Here is a 24897-nt window from a genome sequence, read left to right as displayed (position 1 = left end):
GTAACGTTATTATGACGGACACATTTTATGAGTTAATTTGGCTTTAAGTGACTTACAGGTTTCTTTGAAAAATACTTATATATCCAAGTTCTTCCTTTGCACTGCCATCCTCCTCTCCTCTTCGCAGCGCAGGCTTGCCGCTGCTAAAACTAAACAGAACTCCCTGAAAGGCATAGCCAATCACATTGGCCATATTTGTCACATGAGGTAGGACTCCAGTAGAGGACGTAATTTAACTCTTTCTGCACCGCTGGGTGAATGAGACGTTGACAGATCGTTTCTTCTTCGCTTTCTTGATTTTCTTTACTCGAATAGATCAAATGATTGGTGGGGACATGTCCCTTCCGTCCATCCCAAATCTACGCCCTTGGACTGAATGTGGTGTAAAGCAGTCTAAAGGTGCTTAGGGACTAAGTAAAGCGCTATACAAATCCAGGCCATTTACCATTTACTATTGCTTTCGTCCCTAGCAGGACTCCGAATTCCACATATTTTGTATGCATTTTTTGTATGACAGTGACCAGAAGCACTTGCCATTTACTATTTAAACAGTACTGAAATTATGAAGAGTTCTTTAAAAGTGAGCTTTATTCATTTCTGATTTGTGTCACATATTTTTGGTTTTCATTTTTTATGTCCAGAGAGTAAATAGTAAGTGTTTGTGTGATCCATGCAAACTATGGGTGATTATGACTATCTGCTAGCAACAAAAGCATTGATATATTGAAGAAAAAGAAATAGTGCAGAAAACAGAACAATAAAAGTTCAATATACTAGATTAAATCAGAATCAGAATCAGAATCAGAATACTTTATTGATCCCTGGGGGAAATTATTTTTTGTTACAGTGCTCCATTTTAAACCAACATTAAGACAAGACAGACAATACGCTAACTAAGAATAGTACAATATATACATATATATACATACATACATACATAAGTCACTTATAAATAAATATTTGGAAAAGAAACTGTCATGGTCCGCGGCCCGGCTTCTGAGGTGCTGATGGGATGCCCACTCCCGTGGGCGTGGCCGCTGACTCCACACCTGCATCCCATCCCAGGCGATCACCAGGTGGACCATTTAATCCTGCCCAGCCTGCTGCTCCACGCCAGTCCGTAGTCGTCCTTCAGCGATCACAGCTCGGCGTGTTTGAGCCACCAGCCTGTCCGGAATTTGGATCACAATCAGCCCCAGCCCCCTCGCCCTTTCTGGAGCTTCTCCCCACGGACCCTCACCCCTCCCTCCGGTTCCCTTGGCCCCGCTATCATCCCTCCCACGGTCCCGCTCTCGGCGTTTCCTGCGCGATTCTTCTCCCGGTCCCTCGGTTTCTCTGGTTCCGTGCGTTTTCTCCCTTCTACTCTCCCGGGGCACTCTCAGTTATAATAAAGTTTATTTTTTCTCTCGTACCGCTGTGTGTGTGTTCTGCTCCTGGGTCCAGCTTGTGTGTGTTGAACTTCGGTTCTTGACAGAAACATGTGTAGTTGTAGCAGCAAACAGTGTGTTAAGTGGATGCGTTGTACAGGGAGATGGCCACAGGCAGGAATGATTTCCTGTGTCGTTCAGTGGTGCTTTTCGGTAATCTCAGTCTCTCACTGAACGAGCTCCTGTGACTGACCAACATGTCATGGAGTGGGTGGGAGGTGTTATCCAACATTGTCTTTATCTTGGACAGCATCCGCCTCTCCGACACCACCTTGAGGGAGTCCAGCTCCATCCCCACAACATTGCTGGCCTTACGGATCAGTTTATTAAGTCTGTTGGCATCTGCGACCCTCAGCCTGCTCCCCCAGCATGCAACAGCATAGAGGATCGCACTGGCCACAACAGACTCATAGAAAATCCTCAGCATTTTCTGGCAGATGTTGAAGGACCTCAGTCGCCTCAAAAAATAGAGACGACTCTGGCCCTTCCTGTAAAGTGCTGTGGTGTTTTTAGCCCAGTCCAGTTTATTGTCAATGTGTACTCCAAGGTATTTATAGTCCTCCACAATGTCAACACTGACAACCCTAACCTTATTAACAATAGCATAAGACATCAAACTTTCTATAGAATAAATAAAAAATCTAATCAGGAACAATAAAACCCAACAGAAAGCCACAAAATAGCTATTTTCACTTATAATCCCAAGCTCTGTCAATTCTGGAACAATGACAAAACAATAAAAATGAAAGATAAGAAAATGTTCAGATGAAGTGCAACATGTATGACAACAACTGACCCTTATGCTCGTTTATAGTCTTCTATCCATATCTAATGCACTTAAGGTAGTTTTTGAAAAAGTGAAGCTGCAGTTTGAATTTTGCATCATTTCTTCCAGGGCTTCTGAATTTGTTGTAGGTAGGATTACGGTTTTCTTCTGTTTTAGGTTGATGGTCAATTGTCACATCACCACATGAGGCAACCATCAAAGAGCCCAGGCCATCCATGAAGAACTCTAAAGTCAGAAAGAGAGATTTGCCATTTGACAAAAAATTATACTGCAATTTTCAATGTAAACTGTTTTGAGATCTGGACTTACCTGAATGTGCTACTCGCTGGAGCTTCGGGTCAAATCTCACCCCCTGCATGGCATCTGTACGAGCCAGGAAGAAGTTGACCACTCCACTGGCCAAATGGCATTGTGGGTAACTAGGAAGGGAATGGAATTTACCACCAGACTTCCTGTAGAGGCAGCCACCTTCGTTTTCATCTCCTTCCTCATACAGAATAGAAAAGTGAAACTTGTTCCCTTGCACTGACCCACCAACCTAATTAGAGAAAAACCAAACAACTCATTATAAAGTCAACCCTAAACAGATGTAACAGATGTTCAAACCTGGTGATTGAGAAGAATAATCTTAAATTACTTTTGAAAACAAAAGACCATCTCAGTTTGTTACATACTCAGCTCTCTTCCTCTTTTCCCCTTCTTTTTTAACTCATTAAGTGTACGGTATCACCTGTAAAAATACCATCCCAACCCCTTCACCCTAATTCTTGAATCTTGAAAATAATTTTTCTCTGTGTCAGTTAGAATTGTTAGTTTTTGCCACCTGAATACAAAAACCTAGGTGAACAACAAAGGCTGCATATTCTAAAAGTACAACGTTAGGGTCATCAGCATACTACTGTAGATGTTACAGTTCTACTTAAACCAGTTAAAACAAACTGAACGATCCAACACAAGCTATTTTATCCTTACCATATCTAGTTCTGGGACTGCCTCCATCACCTCCACAAGTTTCTCTATCTTTGTCTTCTCAGAAAACAAAAAGTCATCATCCACCCACAAGAAGTACTTGGTGGTAACCTGTGACACAGCCAGATTTCTGCCTGCAAACCAGCCCTGAGGAAAAAAAGAAACATTCCAAATTCATATATTGGAATGGTACCTGGTTTGATGGTTTAACTGAAATTGTACTTGATAAATCTTCCATAAATTGAATTGACAATTGCATATCTTATGTTCTATAAATGTAATTTTAGTCCAAAATATTGCTAAATACTCATAAATCATGAAATTATTGCATGTCCATACCTGTGCTGGAGGCATGATGTAATGCTGGATGTTTTCTCCAGTAATGCTCTCTGGTTCTAAGCTGTCATCTGCAATAATCACTTTTATGTTACTATAGAATGTCCGGATACTATCCAACAACACCCTCAGTTGTTTGTAGCGCAGGAAGGTCTTTGTGACAATGGTAACTTGAGAGCTGATATCTAACAAACAGAAGTATACAGAGAATATTGTTATAAAAGATGGATTACTAGTAATGGCACAGAGTAGCATTAGATTTCTGAATCATCCATCCATCTTCATCCGCTTTATCCGAGGCTGGGTTGCGGGGGCAGCAGCCTAAGCAAAGAGGCCCAGACCTCCCTCCCCCCAGCCACCTCCTCCAGCTTATCCGGGGGAACACCAAGGCATTCCCAGGCCAGCCGAGAGATATAATCTCTCCAGCGTGTCCTGGGTCTGCCCCGGGGCCTCCTCCCGGTGGGACATGCCTGGAACACCTCACCCAGGAGGCTCCCAGGGGGCATCCTTGTCAGATGCCCAAACCACCTCAGCTGGCTCCTTTCGATGTGCAGCTGCTCTACTCTGAGCCCCTCCCGGATGGCCGAACTTCTCACCCTATCTCTAAGGGAGAGGCCAGCCACCCTTCGGAGGAAGCTCATTTCTGCCGCTTGTATCCGCGATCTCGTTCTTTCGGTCACTACCCACAGCTCGTGGCCGTAGGTGAGGGTAGGGACGTAGATCGACCGGTAAATTGAGAGCTTCGCTTTTACACTCAGCTCCCTCTTCACCACGACGGACCGGTGCAGCGTCCGCATTACAGCAGCTGCAGCCCCAATCTGTCTGTCGATCTCCGGCTCCCTTCTCCCATCACTCGCGAACAAGACCCCGAGATACTTGAACTCCTCCACTTGGGGCAGGAACTCATCCCCGACCCGGAGTGGGCACTCCACCCTTTTCCGGCTGAGAACCATGGCCTCAGATTTGGAGGTGCTGATCCTCATTCCCGCTGCTTCACACTCGGCTGCAAACCGTTCCAGTGCGAGCTGGAGGCCCTCACCCGATGAAGCCAACAGAACCACATCATCCGCAAAATCAGAGATGAGATTCTGAGGCCACCAAAGCGAAAGCCCTGAATCATTTCTGAATCATTCAAACTAAATTAAATGTGCATTCCTTCTAATAACCAGCAGTGGGTGCATTCTCCGGTTTAAAAAAAATCTAATGTATTCAACAGTGTTGGGGAGTATATGTACCAGCGTTATGTATTTAAAATACAAAATATCAGTAACTGTATTCCGTTACAGTTACCGTTTAAAAAGGCGATATTGAGAATACAGTTACTTTGTTGACAAAATAGTTGGTAACCTTTGGTCAATCAAAAAACTCACAATGGTCAAAGAAATAACTTTAATCTGACAAAAGTAATAATAAATAAAAAATCTATAAATATTAAACAATGACAGTCAAACCCTGCTTTTAAACCTGTCATGAGCCTTGGTCATTTTGACCCAGCGTTTTGTTTCCTTTGGATTTCATCATGTGTTTTGTGTTAATTGTGATTTTGTATTAGTTTAGGGTTGAACCTGGAGTTTAGTGTTTTATCAGCCTTACCTGTGTCTGTCCTCTCTGCTCTGTTCGTGTCCCTGTGTTTGTGTTGTAAAACAGACTGTTTGTTTCCTGTTTTACTTTGAAGGTTTGTGTCTCGTCTGGTGAACTAGGTTCAGCTGTATTCCCCTCCTGTGTGCCATTCCCTCATTACCTTCTGTGTATTTATAGTGTGTGTCTGCCTGTGTTCCTCGTTGCATCGTCTGTGCTTCTCAGTAAATCCTCTGTGTGACTCCGTGTTAATTCAGTGTTTCTCCGCGTCTCTCTGCCCAGCCTTCTTCATCTGCCATCTCTGCATATCTCCCGGTGTCCTTATGTTTTCAGGTTTGTTTGTTAGTTTTTCCCAGTTTAGGTTTATGTTCAGTTCTGTCCTCACCTTTGTTATTTTCACTGTAAATCAAGCTCCACTCACATCTCCACTGCCATCTGCATCTTGGATCCTCATTCATTCAACCACACGACTGCTGCCCCAGCCGTGACACAACCGCTGCCCCAGCCGTGACACAACCATGCTTCAAGTGAATTACTTAAAAAATAAATGCATGAAACAGGCCTGGACAAAAATGATGGTACCCCTAGAAAAGAATGGAAATAATGTGACCAAAGGGGCATGTTAATCCAAGGTGTGTCCACTAATCAGCATCACAGGTGTCTATAATCTTGTAATCAGTCAGTAGGCCTATATATAGGACTCCAGGTAATCACTGTGTTGTTTTGTGACATGTTGTGTACCACACTCAACATGGACCAGAGGAAGCAAAAGAAAGATTTGTCTCAGGAGATTAGAAAGATAATCATAAGCATGTTAAAGGTAAATGATATAAGACCATCTCTGAGCAGCTGGATGTTCCTGTGACTACAGGTGCACATGTTATTCAGAAATTTAAGATCCATGGGACTGTAGCCAACCTCCCTGGACGTGGCCGCAGGAGAAAATTGATGACAGATCAAAGAGACGGATAATCCAAATGGTAACAAAAAAGCCCAGGAAGACTTCTAAAGACATCCAAGCTGAACTTCATGCGCAAGAAACATCAGTGCACCATTCGTCACTTTTTGAGACAAAGTGGGCTACATGGGAGACGACCAAGGAGGACACCAATGATGAAAACAAATCATAAAAAAGCCAGACTGGAGTATGCCAAACTACATGTTGACAAGCTACAAATCTTCTGGGAGAATGCCCTGTGGACAGATGAGACCAAAATTGAACTTTTTGCCAAGGCACATCAGCTCTATGTTCACAGATGGAAAAAAGAAGCATATCAACAAAAGAACACTGTCCCAACTGTGAAACATGGGGGAGGCTCGGTTATGTTCTGGGGCTGTTTTGCTGCATCTGGCACAGGGTGTCTTGAATCTGTGCAGGGTATAATGAAATCTCAAGACTATTAAGGGATTCTAGAGAGGTGGGGTGCCCCCAGCCTCTCGGCCTGGGGCTCGGTCACTCAGGCACAGCTGGCTGCCGGCGGAGCCCACAGGCAACTGCAACTCCCCCTGGCTTCTGCTCCGCAGCTGCTGAATGAGCCCTCATCTGGGACTCTCCTTAGCTCTTACTGGGACAGTGGCGCAGCTGCCCCTCTGTGGGTCTTCCCTGGTCTCTTGTATTCTGGGGGCCTCTGGATGTCTGGAGTTTTGATCTCCTCCATACCCGCTTGATACCATAAAGGACAGGGCTGTGGCTCCCCACACTCCCTAACAGATCATTACATGGAGAAACCTTTGGAATGCAAGCATGCTGATCCACACAGGTATGCACACAGGTGTACAGATGGGTATTCACAGACGCGGACTACAGCTTTCTTGGCTGCTGCCTCAAAGCACACTGTGCGCTGTCTATCTTGTGTGCTGAACAATATCGTCTATTATTTAGTAACTATTGATATTTATGACTAGGTAGTTTATTGTGATGGTGCTTTTTTTTTCTATTATTATGTTGCTCTTTGTTGTTTGCTGTCTCCTCTGTTTGTTTGTTTTTTTTTTCTCCATACAGGTGACCCAGGAGTTTTTTTTTTGTTGTTTGTTCTTTTCTCTCTTCCCCCCCTTCTCACCGTCTCTTCTCCCCTTTGGTTTTCTTTCTTTCTCTCCCCCTGTCCTATTAAAAAAAAAAAAAAAAAAAATGACAAAGGATGAACTGAAGCTCCGCCATCACGTGATGTCACATGCTGCTTTTTCTGATGTCACTTAAAAAAAAAAAAAAAAAAAAAAAAAAAGGGATTCTAGAGAGAAATGTGCTGGCCAGTGTCAGGAAGCTTGGTCTCAGTCGCAGGTCAACAGGACAATGACCCAAAACACACAGCTAAAAACACCCATGGCTAAGAGGAAAACAGTGGACTATTTTAAAGTGGTCTTCTGTGAGCGCTGACCTCAATCCCATTGAGGATCTTTGGAAGGAGCTGAAACATGTAGTCTGCAAAAGGCACCTTTTAAACCAGAAAATACTGGAGCAGTTTGCTCATGAGGAGTGGGCCAAAATACCTGCTGAGAGGTGCAGAAGTCTCATTGACAGTTACAGGAATTGTTTGATTGCAGGGATTGCCTCAAAAGGTTGTGCAACAAAATATTAAGTTGTGGGCACTGTGAGATTATTATATTATCTTATGCCATGTTATACCCCTAATTAAAGATTGTGAAATTATTATGTAGTTTTAGTTTGCATTATTCCATTGCATTAGAAATGATTTAATATGAAGGCAACAGGCAGAGTGTTACAGGCATAGCCCTAAAGAATGTCGCCTCATGGGCAGTGTAGTCTGCCGGGAGAATGGACTGCCATACCCGTTATGTGTCTGTGAGCGCAAGGGAGAGAGAAAAAGGAGAGTCGAAAAGTACGAGTTGTCAATGACCAGAAACGGGAGATGCAAGCATGTAAATATAATATTTACCACTGCAGCCAAAATGAGTGACTGACGAGCCCAGTTGTAAGTAAGCTGTTAAGACTAGACTGTACACTGTGTTCATGTTTTCCTACGAAACAGTAGGTTCCGTTTGAGCAGCCTTTCAACGCCTCTCTTTGTCTCTCGCTAGCAAAGTTGACCCATACAACAAAGTAAAGCTATTTTTCGGTAATGAGCCAGACACAGAACCAAATGTATTAGCCGGATGTCCCTTAACTACAGTTTGGAGCCGCAGACCTGTTTTATACATGCGCAAAATAGTTTTCTATACGAGAAGGCAGCAAAAAGTGCAGCCTTACCTAATGCCCACCCTAGTGTTACTCATTTTATATTAAGATTTAAAAATCTAGTTGGTGTTGGTATGGTGAGTATCCTTCATTAAAAATTAGAAATCACACAGCAATAGTTCATTCATGTAGTTGTAAAAAGCTTGATAATATATTAATATAATCCAAAGTATTCAAAATACGTTGCTCTCATTGAGTAATGTAACAGAATACGTTACAAAATACATTTTGGAGCATGTATTCTGTAAACTGTAGTGGGAATACTTTTTAAAAGTAACCTTCCCAACACTGGTAATAAAGTCTCAAAACATTACCCTTATGCTCACTTGATTTATAACCTCAGTAAACATTTCCCTTAAAGTTTATCATTTTATTTTAATCTTATACAATAAACAGATTCTTTTTATTAATTATAATAATAATAATAATAATAATAATAATAATAATAATAATAATAATATGTAATAGGAACATTGTAACTGAAAGACTTTGTCAAACCCTATAGTGAGGGTTTTTTTTATTTCGTATGTTACATTGGAAATATGTTAACTGTGTATAGAGAGTGGCAGCACTGATTGGTAAGTCACAGATTAATTGCGCACCAATTCCTTTGGCATCTTCTTATCAATCGTTAGCTTACTATCAAACATGACAAGTGAAATCTCCTGCAGCAAGCTTAAATGTGATAGAGGTTGATCGTGCAGAGACTTGCTGATCGTTATGTAAGTATGTGTGTAAAAGCAGATGGATTTACACAGGTATTTTAGTTCTGCAGAGCCAAACAAGACAGGTCAGGGTGAAGAAGGGGCAGCCAAAGAAAAGCTTACCACAAATCGGAAAAGTTATGACAACTCAGACTATGAGGCAAAAGGAAAGCACAGCTTTTTTGATTTCATGGACAAAATAATTTATGTGGCTGGAATATGACGAGCTAAATAACATGATGTTCTGCCAGGTCTGTTGTGAGTTTCCCTCAATTTCTAAGTCGACAAGCGCCTTTGTTACTGGGACTAGTCATTTTAAGAAACTCGACTCATTAGCACCATGGCTACTTCACCTGTCCCTCCTGCACTTTCTTACTCATTGGGTCAGATGTTTAGTTACTCCTCGGCCTCCTTTAGCAGTAATGATATCTGTAACAAATGTAGCATATTTGCAGCTGGAGGCCAGGATTACTGAATTGGAGACTTGGCTTCGCACCCTTCATTCGTAGCATAGGCCCCGCTAGCTGTTCCCCGGCAGATCCCAAGCAGCTGGGGAAAGAGGGCGGCTGGGTCACGGTGAGGAGGAAGCATAGTCCTAAACAGAAGCCCCAGGTACACCACCATTCATGTGTCTAACCGTTTTTCCCCACTCGGCGACACACCTGCTGGGGGTCAAACTCTGGTAATTGGCGATTCTGTTCTCAGACATGTGAAGCTAGAGACACCGGCAACCATAGTCAATTGTCTTCCAGGGGCCAGAGCAGGCGACATTGAAGGAAATTTAAAACTGCTGGCTAAGGGTAAACGTAAATTCAGTAAGATCATAATTCACGTCGGCAGTAATGACAGCCGGTTACGCCAATCGGAAATCACTAAAATCAATATTGAATCGGTGTGCAACTTTGCCAAAACAATGTCGGACTCTGTAGTTTTCTCTGGTCCCCTCCCCAATCAGACCAGGGGCCCGTTCTTCATACGTTGCTTACTACATCCAAGATCAAATGACACATCCAAGACCAAACCATCGCGCTAACCGTGAGCTCGCTAATCCGGTTCCCCGAACACACCTGTTGTTGACGATTAGTACAGCTGGACGCAGTAATGTGACATCACTGGGTGTCGTAAAAGGGGCTACGCATCGATAGTAGAAACATTGATCGGCAACCCGCTGATTGGTCGGCGAAAATGTCGAAGGGGCGCACTCGGTATTTTCCGGCAGCAGAGCAAGAACTCTTGAGTGCGGGATTTCAGGAGTTTCAGAGTTTAATTAAAACGCAAGGGAACACTGCAAAGGCTGCAAAAGCAAGGAGAGAGGGCTGGCAGAAAGTTGCTGACAAATTAAACTCGTAAGTAATTTAATAATAACAATAATAATGGAGTGGGTTTATATAGCGCTTTTCAAGGCACCCAAAGCGCATGACAATACCACTATTCAGTCACTTTATTATTTATTTATAGATTTATTATATTACACTATATTATCCAATATTATATTACATTATATTAAAATATGTTATATTATATCCCCTTTCACATTAGAGCCACAACAGGACCCACTAGAACATGGGAACAAGTAAAAGTGAAATATAAGAATATTCTACAGAATGGTAATATTTATCACTTATATTGCTTTTCGTCTCTTGGAAAGAGACCCTGAAATAATCTGTTTGTTTGTTCATAACAGCAACCAAGAAAAGGGCAGAGCAAAAAAAACGACAGGTGGTGGTCCTGCACCCCCTCGTCAACAAGTTGGTTAAGTGAATAATACCCTCACGGGAATATCGATATCTCTCAATGAGCACACTGTCGCGCTGAGCTAAAGGATCCTGTCTATCCCGCAATATACGCTCGATTCTGAGGACTCTCCTTATCAATCTTGCACCTTCCGCAATGGGTGGCTCGCGTAAACGGACAGGACATGGCTGCGACAGACTTCCCAAATCCACCTTCGCTTTTATAGCCGTGGTCTCTCATCTTGATTACACGAAGTAATTTACAATTACTACTCTGAAATATGAATTACATCTGTAATAATCACATACATGTAATAGAATGTTAATAGTACATTTCCCTTTTTTAGGAAATGACCTGTATGTATCTGTGTGACATCAATAAAAGGATCAAGTGCTGCATTATCTTTAGTTACATTGATGTTATTTATTTATGGTGAAACAGTGGTGGAATATCGCTGTTGCTTTCGTATAAATGAAGCGGACATACCTGCGTGGCCGCGATCGATCCAAGATCACGCGAAATCGTCAACAATCAAATCCAGCTAACTTACTTAGCGAGGTACGAAGAACAGGCCCCAGGAGTGACATGTTTAGCCACATGTTCTCCTTAAATTGCTGGCTGTCTGAGTGGTGTCCCAGAAACTATGTGGGCTTCATAGATAATTGGCAAACCTTCTGGAGGAAACCTGGTCTTGTTAGGAGAGACAGCATCCATCCCACTTTGGATGGAGCAGCTCTCATTTCTAGAAATATGGACAAATTTATTAAACCCCCCAAAATATGACTATCCAGAGTTGGGACCAGGAAGCAGAGTTGCAGTCTTACACGCCTCTCTGCAGCTTCTCTCCTCCTGCTACCCCCCCAAAAACCCATCTCCATAGAGACTGTGTCAGCTTCCAAAAAGACAAAAAACAAACTAAAAACCAGCAACAAACAACTTAAACATAAACAATTACAAAGAAAGAACAATACAGTATTCACATCTGAACCAAACAGTAAAACAGTGAAATGTGGATTATTAAATATTAGGTCTCTCTCCTCCAAGTCTCTGTTAGTACATGACTTAATAATTGATCAACAAATTGATTTACTCTGCCTTACAGAAACCTGGTTGCAGCAGGATGATTATGTTAGTTTAAATGAATCAACACCCCCGAGTCATTCTAACAACCAGAAATCTCGAAGCACAGGCCGAGGGGGCGGTGTGGCAGCAATTTTTCACACCAGCCTATTAATTAATGAAAGACCAAGACAGACTTTCAATTCATTTGAAAGCCTGATGCTTAACATTGTCCACCCCAGCTGTGAAACTCAGAAACCAGTCTTACTTGTTATCATCTATCGTCCACCTGGGCCTTACACAGAGTTTCTGTCTGATTTCTCAGACTTTATATCTAATTTAGTTCTGAGCTCAGATAAAATAATTATTGTCGGTGATTTTAACATCCATGTAGATGCAAAAAATAACAGCCTCAACATGGCATTTAATCTGTTATTAGATTCAATTGGTTTCTCTCAAAATGTAAAAGAACCCACCCACCACTTTAATCACACTCTAGATCAGGGGTGCTCAATCCCAGTCCTCGAGAGCTACTGTCCTGCAGCTTTTAGATGCATCCCTACTCCAACACAGCTGAATCAAATGTTTGATTACCTCTTCAGCATGCCATCAAGTTTGGAAAAGGCCTGATAACAAGCCATTCATTTGATTCAGCTGTGTCGGAACAAGGATGCATCTAAAAGCTGCAGGACAGTAGCTCTCGAGGACTGGGATTGAGCACCCCTGCTCTAGATCTTGTTTTAACATATGGCATAGAAACTGAACATTTAACAGTGTTTCCTGAAAACCCTCTCCTGTCTGATCATTTCCTGATAACATTTACTTTTACAATAATTGATTACACAGCGGTGAAGAGTAGACTTTATCAAAGTAGATGTCTTTCTGAAAGCACTGTAACTAAGTTTAAGAATATAATCCACCCTCTGTTATCATCTCCAATGCCCTGTTCCAACACAGAGCAGAGCAGCTATCTGAACGCTACCCCAACAGAGGTCGATTATCTTGTTAATAATTTCACCTCCTCACTACGTACGACTCTGGATACTGTAGCTCCTGTGAAAACTAAGTCCTCAAATCAGAAGTACCTGACTCCGTGGTATAATTCTCAAACACGTACCCTAAAGCAGATGACTCGTAATCTGGAGAGGAAATGGCGTGTCACAAATCTAGAGGATCATCATTTAGCCTGGAGAAATAGTTTGCTGCTTTATAAGAAAGCCCTCCGCAAAGCCAGAACATCTTACTATTCATCACTGATTGAAGTAAATGAGAACAACCCCAGGTTTTTCTTCAGCACTGTAGCCAGGCTGACAAAAAGTCAGAGCTCTTTTGAGCCAACCATCCCTTTAACGTTAACTAGTAATGACTTCATGAACTTCTTCACAAATAAAATTTTTATCATTAGAGAAAAAATTACCAATAATCTGCTGCTCGAGTCCTCACTAAGAGTCCTCACTAAGACCAAAAAAGTGGACCACATCAGTCCAGCTCTGAGGTCTTTACACTGGCTGCCCTTCCGTCAGAGGATAGACTTTAAAGTTCTAATGCTGGTCTATAAAGCTCTGAATGGTTTAGGACCAAAATACATCAGTGACCTCCTGACCCAGTATGAACCTTCCAGATCCCTCAGGTCATCTGGATCAGGTCTTTTATCAGTTCCCAGAGTCAGAACCAGACACGGAGAAGCTGCATTCAGCTTTTATGCTCCTTATATCTGGAACAAACTCCCAGAAAGCCTCAGATCAGCTGAAACACTCAGTTTATTTAAATCCAGGTTGAAGACTCACCTATTCTCAGTTGCATTTGAATAAAGCACCAAATCCACACTTTTAAGCTTAAATTTCAAAACTTACATTAACTACTGATTTTATATACTGTTTTGTTTGTTTGTTTGTTAAGTGGGTTTAGAGCTCTAGGTAGCTCCCCAGCTGGGTCTAGACTGGGTCTAGAGAGTATTTTAAATTCAGGGAATTTAAAATAGAAATTAGCTCGTCCACAGAAGGACTGGTAGCTCCCCTTATGATAAGGGTTCAGATCGCGCGAACAGGTGTGAATGTGAATGTGTGTGTTTAGTTAGTTTGTTTGTTTGCTTGTTTTAATCAATTTTAAATCATGCTTTTTATTTGTTTTTGTTTCTAATGTCTCTGTAAAGCACTTTGAATCACCTTGTTGTTGAATTGTGCTATACAAATAAATTTGCCTTGCCTTGCCATTTGCCACAGATGTAATAATATCTAGAGCTACTCTTAGTACCATTGATGTTAAGTTAGACTCTTTTTCTTCAATTGATCTTTCTGAGTTAACTTCAATAATTACTTCCTCCAAACCATCAACGTGTCTTTTAGACCCCATTCCTACAAAACTGCTCAAAGAAGTCCTGCCATTAATTAATTCTTCAATCTTAAATATGATCAACCTATCTCTAATAATCGGCTATGTACCACAGGCCTTCAAGCTGGCTGTAGTTAAACCTTTACTCAAAAAGCCATCTCTAGACCCAGCAGTCTTAGCTAATTATAGGCCAATCTCCAACCTTCCTTTCATATCAAAAATCCTTGAAAGAGTAGTTGTCAAACAGCTAACAGATCATCTGCAGAGGAATGGTTTATTTGAAGAGTTTCAGTCAGGTTTCAGAGCTCATCACAGCACAGAAACAGCTTTAGTGAAGGTTACAAATGATCTTCTTATGGCCTCTGACAGTGGACTCATCTCTGTGCTTGTCCTGCTAGACCTCAGTGCAGCGTTCGATACTGTTGACCATAATATCCTATTAGAGCGATTAGAACATGCTGTAGGTATTACAGGTACTGCGCTGCAGTGGTTTGTATCATATCTATCTAATAGACTCCAATTTGTGCATGTAAATGGAGAGTCCTCTTCACACACTGAGGTTAATTATGGAGTTCCACATGGTTCAGTGCTGGGACCAATTCTGTTTACATTATACATGCTTCCCTTAGGCAGTATCATTAGAAGACATAGCATACATTTTCACTGCTATGCTGATGACACCCAGCTCTATCTGTCCATGAAGCCAGATGACACACACCAATTAGTTAAACTGCAGGAATGTCTTAAAGACATAAAGACCTGGATGGCCGCTAACTTTCTGCTTCTTAATTCAGATAAAACTGAGGTTATTGTACTTGGCCCTGAAAATATTAGAAATATGGTATCTAACCAGATTCTTACTCTGGATGGCATTACCTTGGCTTCCAGTAACGCGGTGAGGAACCTTGGAGTCATTTTTGACTAGGACATGTCCTTCAACGCACATATTAAACAAATATGTAAGACTGCTTTCTTCCATTTGCGCAACATCTCTAAAATTAGAAATATCCTGTCTCAGAGTGACGCTGAAAAACTAGTTCATGCATTTATTACTTCCAGGCTGGACTACTGTAATTCATTATTATCAGGATGTCCAAAAAACTCGCTGAAAAGCCTTCAACTAATCCAAAATGCTGCAGCAAGAGTCCTGACAGGGACTAGAAAGACAGAGCATATTTCTCCTGTTTTGGCTTCCCTTCATTGGCTTCTGTTAAATCCAGAATTGAATTCAAAATCCTGCTCCTCACATACAAGGTCTTAAATAATCAGGCCCCATCTTATCTTAATGACCTTGTAGTACCATATCACCCTATTAGAGCGCTTCGCTCTCGCTCTGCAGGCCTACTTGTTGTTCCTAGAGTATTTAAAAGTAGAATGGGAGGGAGAGCCTTCAGTTTTCAGGCCCCTCTTCTGTGGAACCAGCTTCCAGTTTAGATTCGGGAGACAGACACTATCTCTACTTTTAAGATTAGGCTTCAAACTTTCCTTTTTGCTAAAGCATATAGTTAGGGCTGGACCAGGTGACCCTGAATCCTCCCTCAGTTATGCTGCAATAGATGTAGGCTGCCAGGGGATTCCCATGATGCATTGAGTTTTTCCTTTCCAGTCACCTTTCTCACTCACTATGTGTTAATAGACCTCTCTGCATTGAATCATATCTGTTATTAACCTCTGTCTCTCTTCCACAGCATGTCTTTATCCTGTCTTCCTTCTCTCACCCCAACCGGTTGCAGCAGATGGCCGCCCCTCCCTGAGCCTGGTTCTGCCGGAGGTTTCTTCCTGTTAAAAGGGAGTTTTTCCTTCCCACTCTCGCCAAAGTGCTTGCTCATAGGGGGTCATATGATTGTTGTGTTTTTCTCTGTATCTATGAAGCGCCTTGAGGCGACTTTTGTTGTGATTTGGCGCTATATAAATAAAATTGAATTGAATTGAATTGAATTGAATTGGTCGAGGTCGACCCCTCTAACTCAGGTGTGGGGGCCGTGCTGTCACAGCAACAGACAGGTAAACTTCATCCATGTGCTTTCTTCTCCCACCAGCTATCCCCAGCGGAACGAAACTACGACGTTGGAGACCGAGAGCTGCTGGCAATAAAACTCGCTTTGGAGGAGTGGCGGCACTGGTTAGAGGGCACGGCTCAACTCTTTGTCGTTTAGACTAACCATAAAAACCTGGCCTACCTGCAATCTGCCAAAAGACTCAACGCCCGACAAGCAAGGTGGGCCCTGTTTTTCACTGGATCACTGGACCTGGATCCCGAAATATCAAAGCAGACGCCCTGTCCCGTCAATTCTCAGCCTCAGATGGAAGGACCGTTCCTGCCTCCATTCTTCCTGCTACCTGCACTGTGGGCGGCATTGCCTGTGGGTGCCACACATTATTATGTATCTATCTGTTTTAGTCTAAGTGCCTTTTGTTTAGATGAACTGCTGGACTTCCAGACCAGCAGGAAGTCATTTATGGGGTCACACTCTGACCACACACACAGGCAAGGTACTCTTTGTTTGTATGTAGACATCATATGTTAATGAACCTATGTATATTCATGTAACCTCACTAAAAGAGCAGTGTTACGGGGGAGCGGACGAGAGCGACTGGGGTCAAGCGAAGGAACGGCGTTTGTCCGGTTCTCTCCCGTGCACGAGAAACATGAAGAAGAACTTTGCCTACTCGTGTCTTGTTTTGCTCTGTAGGAAATTGTCCTTAACGTTCCATCGAATACGTTTACGCTACAAACCTATCGCTCTGTGCCCTCCTTCCAGGCCCCCGCCTCCTGCCCGGATTGTGGATGGCTTGCCCGCCTACTCGCACCCGCATCATGGACTCACGTTGCCGGGGGAGTGGTGTTCAATACCTAGTGGATTGGCAGGGGTATGGCATGGAGGAGCGTTCTTGGGTCCCGCGAGCGGCCATTTTGGATAAGCGGATGCTGCGGGAATTCCACCGTTCACATCCGGGTAAGCCTGGTGGGTCGCCTGGTGGGTCGCCGGGAGGCTCCCGTTGAGGGGGGGTACTGTCATGGTCCCTGTGCCTCAGTGGCTGACTCTGTGTTTGGCAAGATGTTTTGTTTGTTTTTCCTTTGCACTCTCTCTCCTCTGCTGGGGCAGTGCTCATTACGGGCTTCCACCCCTGGTCCACGCACCTGTGCTCACAGTCACACCTGCAGCCAATCCCAGCTGATTTGGAGCACTATTTATGATGAAGGACCTGTGTCATCCTTCGCTGGATCGTTGAGCCATCAGCGTCAGTCCCTCTGAACCATAACCTGAACCTGAACCTGTATCTGAATCAGTATCTGTGAGTTTGAGACTATCCCTAACCTGGACTTCTTTCTCTGTGTGTATATAGGTCTGCCCTGGACCCGAGTGAGTGTGTGTTTGGAACCCACTGGGAGCGTGTATTGGATTAATCCCTGTTTCTCCCTGGACCCTGGAGCCCCGGACCCTTTCCCCCGCTGCACTGTATATATATCCTCACCTGGTGTCTCACTGTAAATAAACGCACTTTCTCTTTGCCAAGGATACCTGGTCTGCACGTGAGTCCGTTTCAAACATTGTGACATAATTATTATATTCTTGTGGATTTCCTACATCTTTAGGCTGATATTTCTAACTAATCAGTTACTAGTTCTTAACTAAGCAAAGTGTTTCAGGTGGAAACAACTAGGAATGAAGAAGAGTTTTGAGAGTATAGTGTTTGTTTGTTTGTTTGTTTGTTTTTTGGGGGGGGGGTCCACTAGTGTAAGTTAATGAGAAAATGACAATGATGGAAGGAGACAGTGATTCTGCCTCAACATAGCTAATGTTCTTAATTGTATGCAATGATAAACAAGATGCAAATAATAAAGAAGCATTTAAATGAATATGGACTTGGCACACAATGCACCCGACCCCTATGGCGCCTCCTGCGGGTGGTGGGCCTGCGGGAGGATGGGCCCATGTCTCCTCTTCGGACTGTGCCCGGCCGGGCCCCATGGACTAAGGCCCGGCCACCAGATGCTCGCCCTCGGGCACCCTCCCCGGGCCTGGCTCCAGGGCGGGGCCCCGGTAACCCTATCCCGGGCAGGGTAAACTGTTCCCTCGATATCCTTTTCATAAGGGTCTTCTGAATCGCTCTTTGTCTGGTCCCTCACCCAGGACCAATTTGCCATGGGAGACCCTACCTGGGGGCAAAAGCCCCCAGCCAACATAGCCCCTGGGATCCCTGGGACACACAAACCCCTCCACCATGATAAGGTAGCGATTCAAGGAGGAGCAAAAAAAGGTGCTTGCTTAGGCTGCTGCCCCCGCGACCCGGCCTCGGATAAAGCAGATGAAGATGGATGGATGGATGGATGGACTTGGCTTTTGACCCCTGATAAAGAGTACACTTCTACCTGTTCCCATGTCATACAGGACTGGTACATGAGGCTGCTGGATGGTAATGGGAAACACGGCTTCATAGTTTTCAAACTGGAAAGTGACTGAACACAAAAATAACATTTGTTTAGGTTCAGAACAAGCGGGACTCTTGTTTGAAGAAAAATAACAAAGAAGCAATTCAGGACTCATTATTTCAGTTATTTTAAATATAACACACAGGACTCATACATTAATGCTAATGTAAAATGCACACGACATTTTGCAAATTCAATTGTCATTTAAAAATGGGGGTTATAGCTCTTCACATTTTTGACACATACCAAGGTCTCCAGTGTTTATATGGTAGATGGTGCTGGTATAGGACACTTTGGCCAGCAGGTCATTGAGGACTCAATAGTCAGTTTTGTCTCTCCAGAACCTGTGAATTCAAACCAAACAACTTTACATTAGCTTTAAAATGAAGTTTAATTGGTTATGGCTAAGTGCCAATAGATGTGACAAATTATATATTATTCACAGTAATATAATACTGCTGGTAATTTCTCTGAAAGGACTTATAATATAACAGGAGTAGTCTTTAATTCAGAGTAATTTATTCTGACTAATTAGGAAAGTGGTTTTCCTAATTAAATTATTCACCCATCCATTCTCTTGTGCTTATCCTTATTGGGAGAACAGGGTGGGTCGCCACTCCGTCGTAGGCCTAACACATACATATACATAAATATATATACATATACATACATAGACATCTATTGGCACTCACATTCACAGGCAGTTTAGAATCACCAGTTAACCTAACTTCATTAACTGCATGTGTTTGGATTCTGGGAGGAAGCCAGAGTATACAAGAGAACCAGTGAAAACACAGAGAGAACATGCAAACTCCGCACAAAAATACAGTAGATGGTGGAGATGAATTTAGGACCTTCTTGCTGTGATGCAACAGTGTTAACTACCATGCTTCCATGCTGCCCAGCCAAAATACATTAGTTACTGATAACTGACAACAAGAATATGAAGTCCTGAACTTTACTAAATAAGATTCATGTAAAACCACCAATACTACGCTGATTGAGGGGACAAAATTTCTGAAATTGTATGGAGCTATGGAGGCAAGTTAAAGGGAAAACCATTATAACTTAGCAGGTGTAAAAAAAAAAAAAAAAAAAAAGTTTTGCAGGGTAGGATTTTTTAAAAGGTGTCAAGATACCTTGTAAGAAAAGGAATACATGTATATGTCTTTGTCTTCTAACTTTTATCAGTCTTTTGAGATTACAATTTTTATTTTACACAGATGTTATCTAAAAAAAAAAGTAATATTGGCTAGCTTAATGTGCTACTGACAGGACTCACTCAAGTTAATCTGATCTTTGTGTTTAGTCAAGACTCTTGCCCATGCAAAAGATCACTCTTGTTTTGTGTTTGTTCAAGTCGAATTAGTCACTTGCCACAGTTTAAATTATTTGTAAATATCTCCAGATTGAATTAAGGTTTTAACTGATTACTCTGCTTTGTTTTGCCTGGGTCCCGCACTTGAGTCATGTTTAGGGCTGGGTATCGTCACTGATATCTAGAATTGATTAGATTCCGATTCACAAGGTCCTGAATAGTTTCAATCCACAATTTGATTCGATTCGATTTTAATCGCTGAAATTTTGCCTCAGTCAGAAATATTATAATTCTGATCAACTATCAGTACATTTCCATATTTTTATATCTATAAAAAGAAAGCTGACACTTGCAAGACTTAATCAAAGGTGTAAGCATCACAGCAGATGCCTTTGTGTCAAAAACACAGAAAAAGATGAAGGCGATTTTCCTGGCCTGGGATTTTATAGCAGATAACCTTATAAATATTCAAAAACAAAAGAAAGTCATTAACATTTGAACATTACCTGATTCTGCTAAAGTGAAGCAGAGCAAAGTTACAGAGGTTTTATTAGTGATACAGCTAAGCATTTTGCAATTTTGCATGATTTTAGAAAGTTTAAATTTGTTCAGTAGCCTATTGGATAGCATAAATGACGTTTTCTTTTCGGAAGTAAGTAAAAGAAAAAAACTGTGGCCGACTGCGCTGTAAACAACGGTCGACGCAGTAGCGGTTTTTGATACGGGTGACACGGGCGGTTGCCCGGGGCAACATCGTGGTGAGGGGCGGCATCACGGGCATCGGCAAAAAAATAGAATTGCTCATACTCATGCTGCCCTGACATCAGCCAGCGCATACTGGAGATGGCATAGACACCGATTGGTTTCTATCGCACATTTGCTGAGAGTAGGGGCGCCCTCCGTTTGCAAGGTGCACCTGCTGCTTGCAACACAGGGAGGAAAGGGCGGGGCTGCAGACTTATAATTTGAAACTATGTTTTTTCAAAATTCTATACGTGAAAAGTGAGTGCGAGAGCCCTGAAGTCAAAGTAAACTTTATTGTCATCTCCGCTACATACAGTCCAGTATATAGAGAGACGAGGCTCCAGTTACAGCAGTGCAAGTAAACAAACAATAAATATAAGAAGAGTAAGAAAATAAATATACACTTTAGGACTCGGGGTAAAGGGATCAATAACAATTTAAAATTTATAATTTACAGTTTGATGATTTAAAGTCTCACACACAACCCATTGAAAGGGGAGGGGGGCGGCTGCTTCCAAATAGAGCACATTTCATTCATAATGATGTAAATCCAAGCCCATTATGTCCTCACAATCTGAGTCCTCGGTTGTGTGAAATCCCAGAAATACACCTTAGACAAAGTGAATTTGTGATGCAGGTCTATTAGGTTAAGTTGTGGCGATCCTCAAGTTGTGTTCATACTGGAGTGCAAAATTAAAACCAGGAAGATGGACAAGAAATGTTCAAAGCCATCAGTTGCTCAGTTTAGAAAAAAATAGAAAAGGCAAGGCGGCGAAACGAGCAAAAGATACAGATAAGCAGATGTGTCATTGGATAATGGCAGGTCATCCTGAAACAATCAGAATCAGAATACTTTATTACTCCCTAAGGAAATTATGTGTGTTACAGTTGCTCCAAGAAGAAATGGTGAAAATAGTAACAGTAACAGACTAAACTCCAAACAATGCATTATGTTACAGATTTTAATATTTATTAGTCATTGTCAATTGTTGATTTGTCCTGTTCTCGTTGTATGACGAATTATGATGGCTGTTTATAGCCGTTTGCATACAATACTCTCTCTCTCTCTCTCTTCATGGCCCCTGCCCCCAGCATACCCTCACCAGGTCTGTCCAGAATTTTCTGCCACAACTGATCATCAGGTGGCGCAATTCCCAGCACTCCACCCAATTAGGCTGAGCACTCTGAAGTGTTATTTGGCACACAGACCATAGCTGGACTGGCCTTTGGGCATACCTGGCATTTGCCCAGTGAGGCGATGGTGATTTTTCATTTTTATTTTTGTTTGTTTGTTTGTTTGTTTTTGTAACAGTATAAACAATGATAGCTGGTGGATTGGCCAGATACTGGCCGATGTGTAAAAATAACTCAGTTGTTTGGTAGTGGTTTCTACGGCGGAGCTTTCACAGAGGCCAGCAAGTGAATGAGCGAAAGGGAGGGAGAAGGAGAGACCCGAGGCGGCTGCCCCGGTCTGAGTGTCAGGTGAACTAAACTGCAGGTAAGAAGTTATGACCTGCAGTCTATCTGGGTCAAATATAAACCAAGTTTAGGTGGAGTTTATTTTCGTTGTTCTGACTTTTTACCGTCAGTTACAATAACTTATACTGCGTGCTAGCTAGCATGATGGAGTTTCTATACAGCTGGGTGGGTGCTATGATGTTACTGATAGTGAACTTTATTTTATTCACAAGGTTAGTTAGTAGAGTTGCCAATTGTCCCGTAATCAGAGAAAATATTACGTGTTTCGTATTGAGCTGAAAAGGAACACAGTATGTCCCGGACTTCAGCTACAATGGAAAAAGACACAAAGCTGGATTTATTATGCATCTTTACGCTGCACAGCTGCCTCTTCTTCTCTCATTCTCTCCCCTCCCTCTCCTGTTCCTACTTCAATCATGAAACTGATCAATGATCAGCTGATCGGCTTTTCTCTCTTGTTTGTTTATCACCCACTTTGCGCCAGAAAGAGGAAACCAGCGGATGTCGCGTTAATAAATAGCAGCACGTTTGATCAGCTGTTGTTAGAATGTATCTAATATTACTTTCTAGTATCAGCTGATGTTTGTAAAAGCTGCTGGTCATGATATCGGTATGGTTATCTGGTGAGAGGGAAACATGAAGATGAAACCACGAGATGTCCTTACTGAATCATCACAGCTGAACAGGTGATGGAGAAACAGGTTTACCTTTTAGGTTACATTAATGAGTTGAAGGGAAGTTATGACCTGTTTCTGAGAGACAAATAACCCCAGGATCCTTTTTTTACATAGCTGACAGCTGGTAACTGTGCAGGGGCGGGTCTAGCAAAGTTTTACCAGGGGGCCAGTTAGGGCATTAACAGGGAAAGGGGCGCACAAAGAAATACTTGTCTTTCTTATTTTCATTTAAAATGTCTCACTTTTAATAAGTAATTATCTGAATATATATATTATATATATATATATATATATATATATATATATATATATATATATATATATATATATATATATATATATATATATTAGGGGTGCAATGATACTCATATCAATATTGAACCGTTCGGTACACATATTTATTGAACAATACAAAATTTTTAATTTATTTTATCAACTTTCCTTCTGACAATGCTGTCTGTGTTGAGCGCTCAGTGGATCTGCGCTCAACAATGCAGCCTAGGCGGAGTAGTTGAACACAGATTCACTGAGCGCAGGGCAAGCTAGAGAGACAGATGTTAAGCTGTCGTTGCAACTTGGCAAATTGAACCTCCCCCACTCTCATTCAGATCTGGCGTTTGGAACTATTTTGGTCTTCATGTGACGTATGACCCTGAAGGTAAGCGCGTCATGGACTAAAGTAAAGTAAAACAGTATGTTGGATGTGCCACGCAATGCTCAATTACATTGGTTGGAACTAGTGTGTTAGCCCAGTTAGCTCGTTAACGCGTTGGTCATCCAGTCCTACGCACGGGGCGATCCGCGGTAGCTCGTTAATGGAGATTTGCCGTGTTGTGGCTTTAACGTCATTTCAATGAGATTAACGCTGGCAGCACTAGTGGGAACACAACGAATATGACTGCACATTTACGCCGACATCATCCTAGTGCAAAGACAAGTGGAAGCAGACAAAAACAACAAACATGCATGCTACAAACTTTACCCAAGTCATTTAGACAGCCGTTAGCACATGATTCTTTAATTTTAAAATTAAAGTTTATTTATCGGCCAGTGTGGGATGAAAAGGGGATGTTTTTCTGTTATTTTAGTATCTGCATTATTAGTTCATCAGAATCATATAATCAGCTTTGCATTAAACATTTATTGAAGCTTTTGACCTTACATTAACCTTTACATTACAGTGATTGTTATAACCTTAGGTTAATCTTTTCTTTACAGGTACCAGAATAATCATATGATCTTTCATTGCAGGTGTAACCATGATCATCTCACACATATTGCAGTTTGTTGCTCATTATAGAGTTGTGCTCAAGTTAATAAGGGTTAAAAGCTACAGTCAGCGCGAATGTCTGGCTGATCTATGGAGGGGAAAGGCTTTGAGCATAGAAGGCTGCACGCGCTTACACAACACTGATATCATGTTATTCTTGGTGATTCTGTATTCAGTTATAGCTTTTGTTATGTTTTAAGTAGTGGCAGTTGATTAAACAATATTCATTTAATATTACATACTTGATTCAGAGCATTACACACTGATCACCTTAATCAATTTGGAAATCCTTGTAGTTGCAATGTTGTGTCTCCGCAGGGGGACAGTTGGCTCCAGGAGACAGGTGGGAGTCAGTGTCTGTCCTCGGGAAGGAGCGAATGTTCTTTTCTGTGTTAAATAAACTGTCAACATTGATTGTATTGCACCTGTTTTACGCATGAAGGGGCGTTCTAATACCCTGATTTCATAAAACTATGGAAATGTGGTTTTTGAGGCGAGATCTGAGGCTGTCTGCGTACGGTGTCCATCTCCCACTCGTGTGATCATTAAAATCATTGTTTGACTCAACCCGGCCGGACCAGTGTTGTTCTTTGGGATTTTTCCTCTTGTATCCATCCCCAATATTTGAATCTGTAACACCAGAAACAACAGGGGAGTCCAAATTCAGAGGCTGTGTCCACCTGAGGACCCTGCCTTCGCGATCTAAGTGGGCCGGGTCCCCCGACTGCCAGGTAGACCTGGAAATGAGCGACTGTGAAATTGGACAGTCTAGCCTTCAGAATTACGTCACCGTCTGCTCCTTGCTGTCTAAATATAACCTGATGCTGGCGTAAATTTTCGTCCATGTAACACTTCT

The 24897-nt window shown here is 42.2% G+C and overlaps 1 protein-coding gene and 1 long non-coding RNA gene across 2 annotated transcripts in view; both read right to left on the bottom strand.

Annotated features, from left to right (window-relative positions):
* Window positions 1-24897, bottom strand: part of LOC145425702 (uncharacterized) — a 260683-nt gene that overhangs the window by 213475 nt on the left and 22311 nt on the right. The window lies entirely within an intron of this gene.
* The window catches only part of LOC113017799 (beta-1,4 N-acetylgalactosaminyltransferase 2-like), a 33691-nt gene continuing 9364 nt past the window's right edge, over window positions 571-24897 (bottom strand). Inside the window, 7 exon segments of the mRNA XM_080298924.1 lie at window positions 571-2439; window positions 2524-2752; window positions 3187-3330; window positions 3523-3704; window positions 18494-18580; window positions 18800-18868; window positions 18871-18897. Coding sequence (XP_080155050.1) covers window positions 2246-2439; window positions 2524-2752; window positions 3187-3330; window positions 3523-3704; window positions 18494-18580; window positions 18800-18868; window positions 18871-18897 — 932 coding nt within the window. The 3' untranslated portion in view covers window positions 571-2245.

The sequence above is a fragment of the Astatotilapia calliptera genome, chromosome 3 (genome assembly GCF_964374335.1).
Source record: "Astatotilapia calliptera chromosome 3, fAstCal68.1, whole genome shotgun sequence".
Lineage (NCBI taxonomy): Eukaryota > Metazoa > Chordata > Actinopteri > Cichliformes > Cichlidae > Astatotilapia > Astatotilapia calliptera.
The sequence above is the reverse complement of the archived record's forward strand: the minus strand, read 5'-3'. Positions and strand labels throughout refer to the sequence as shown.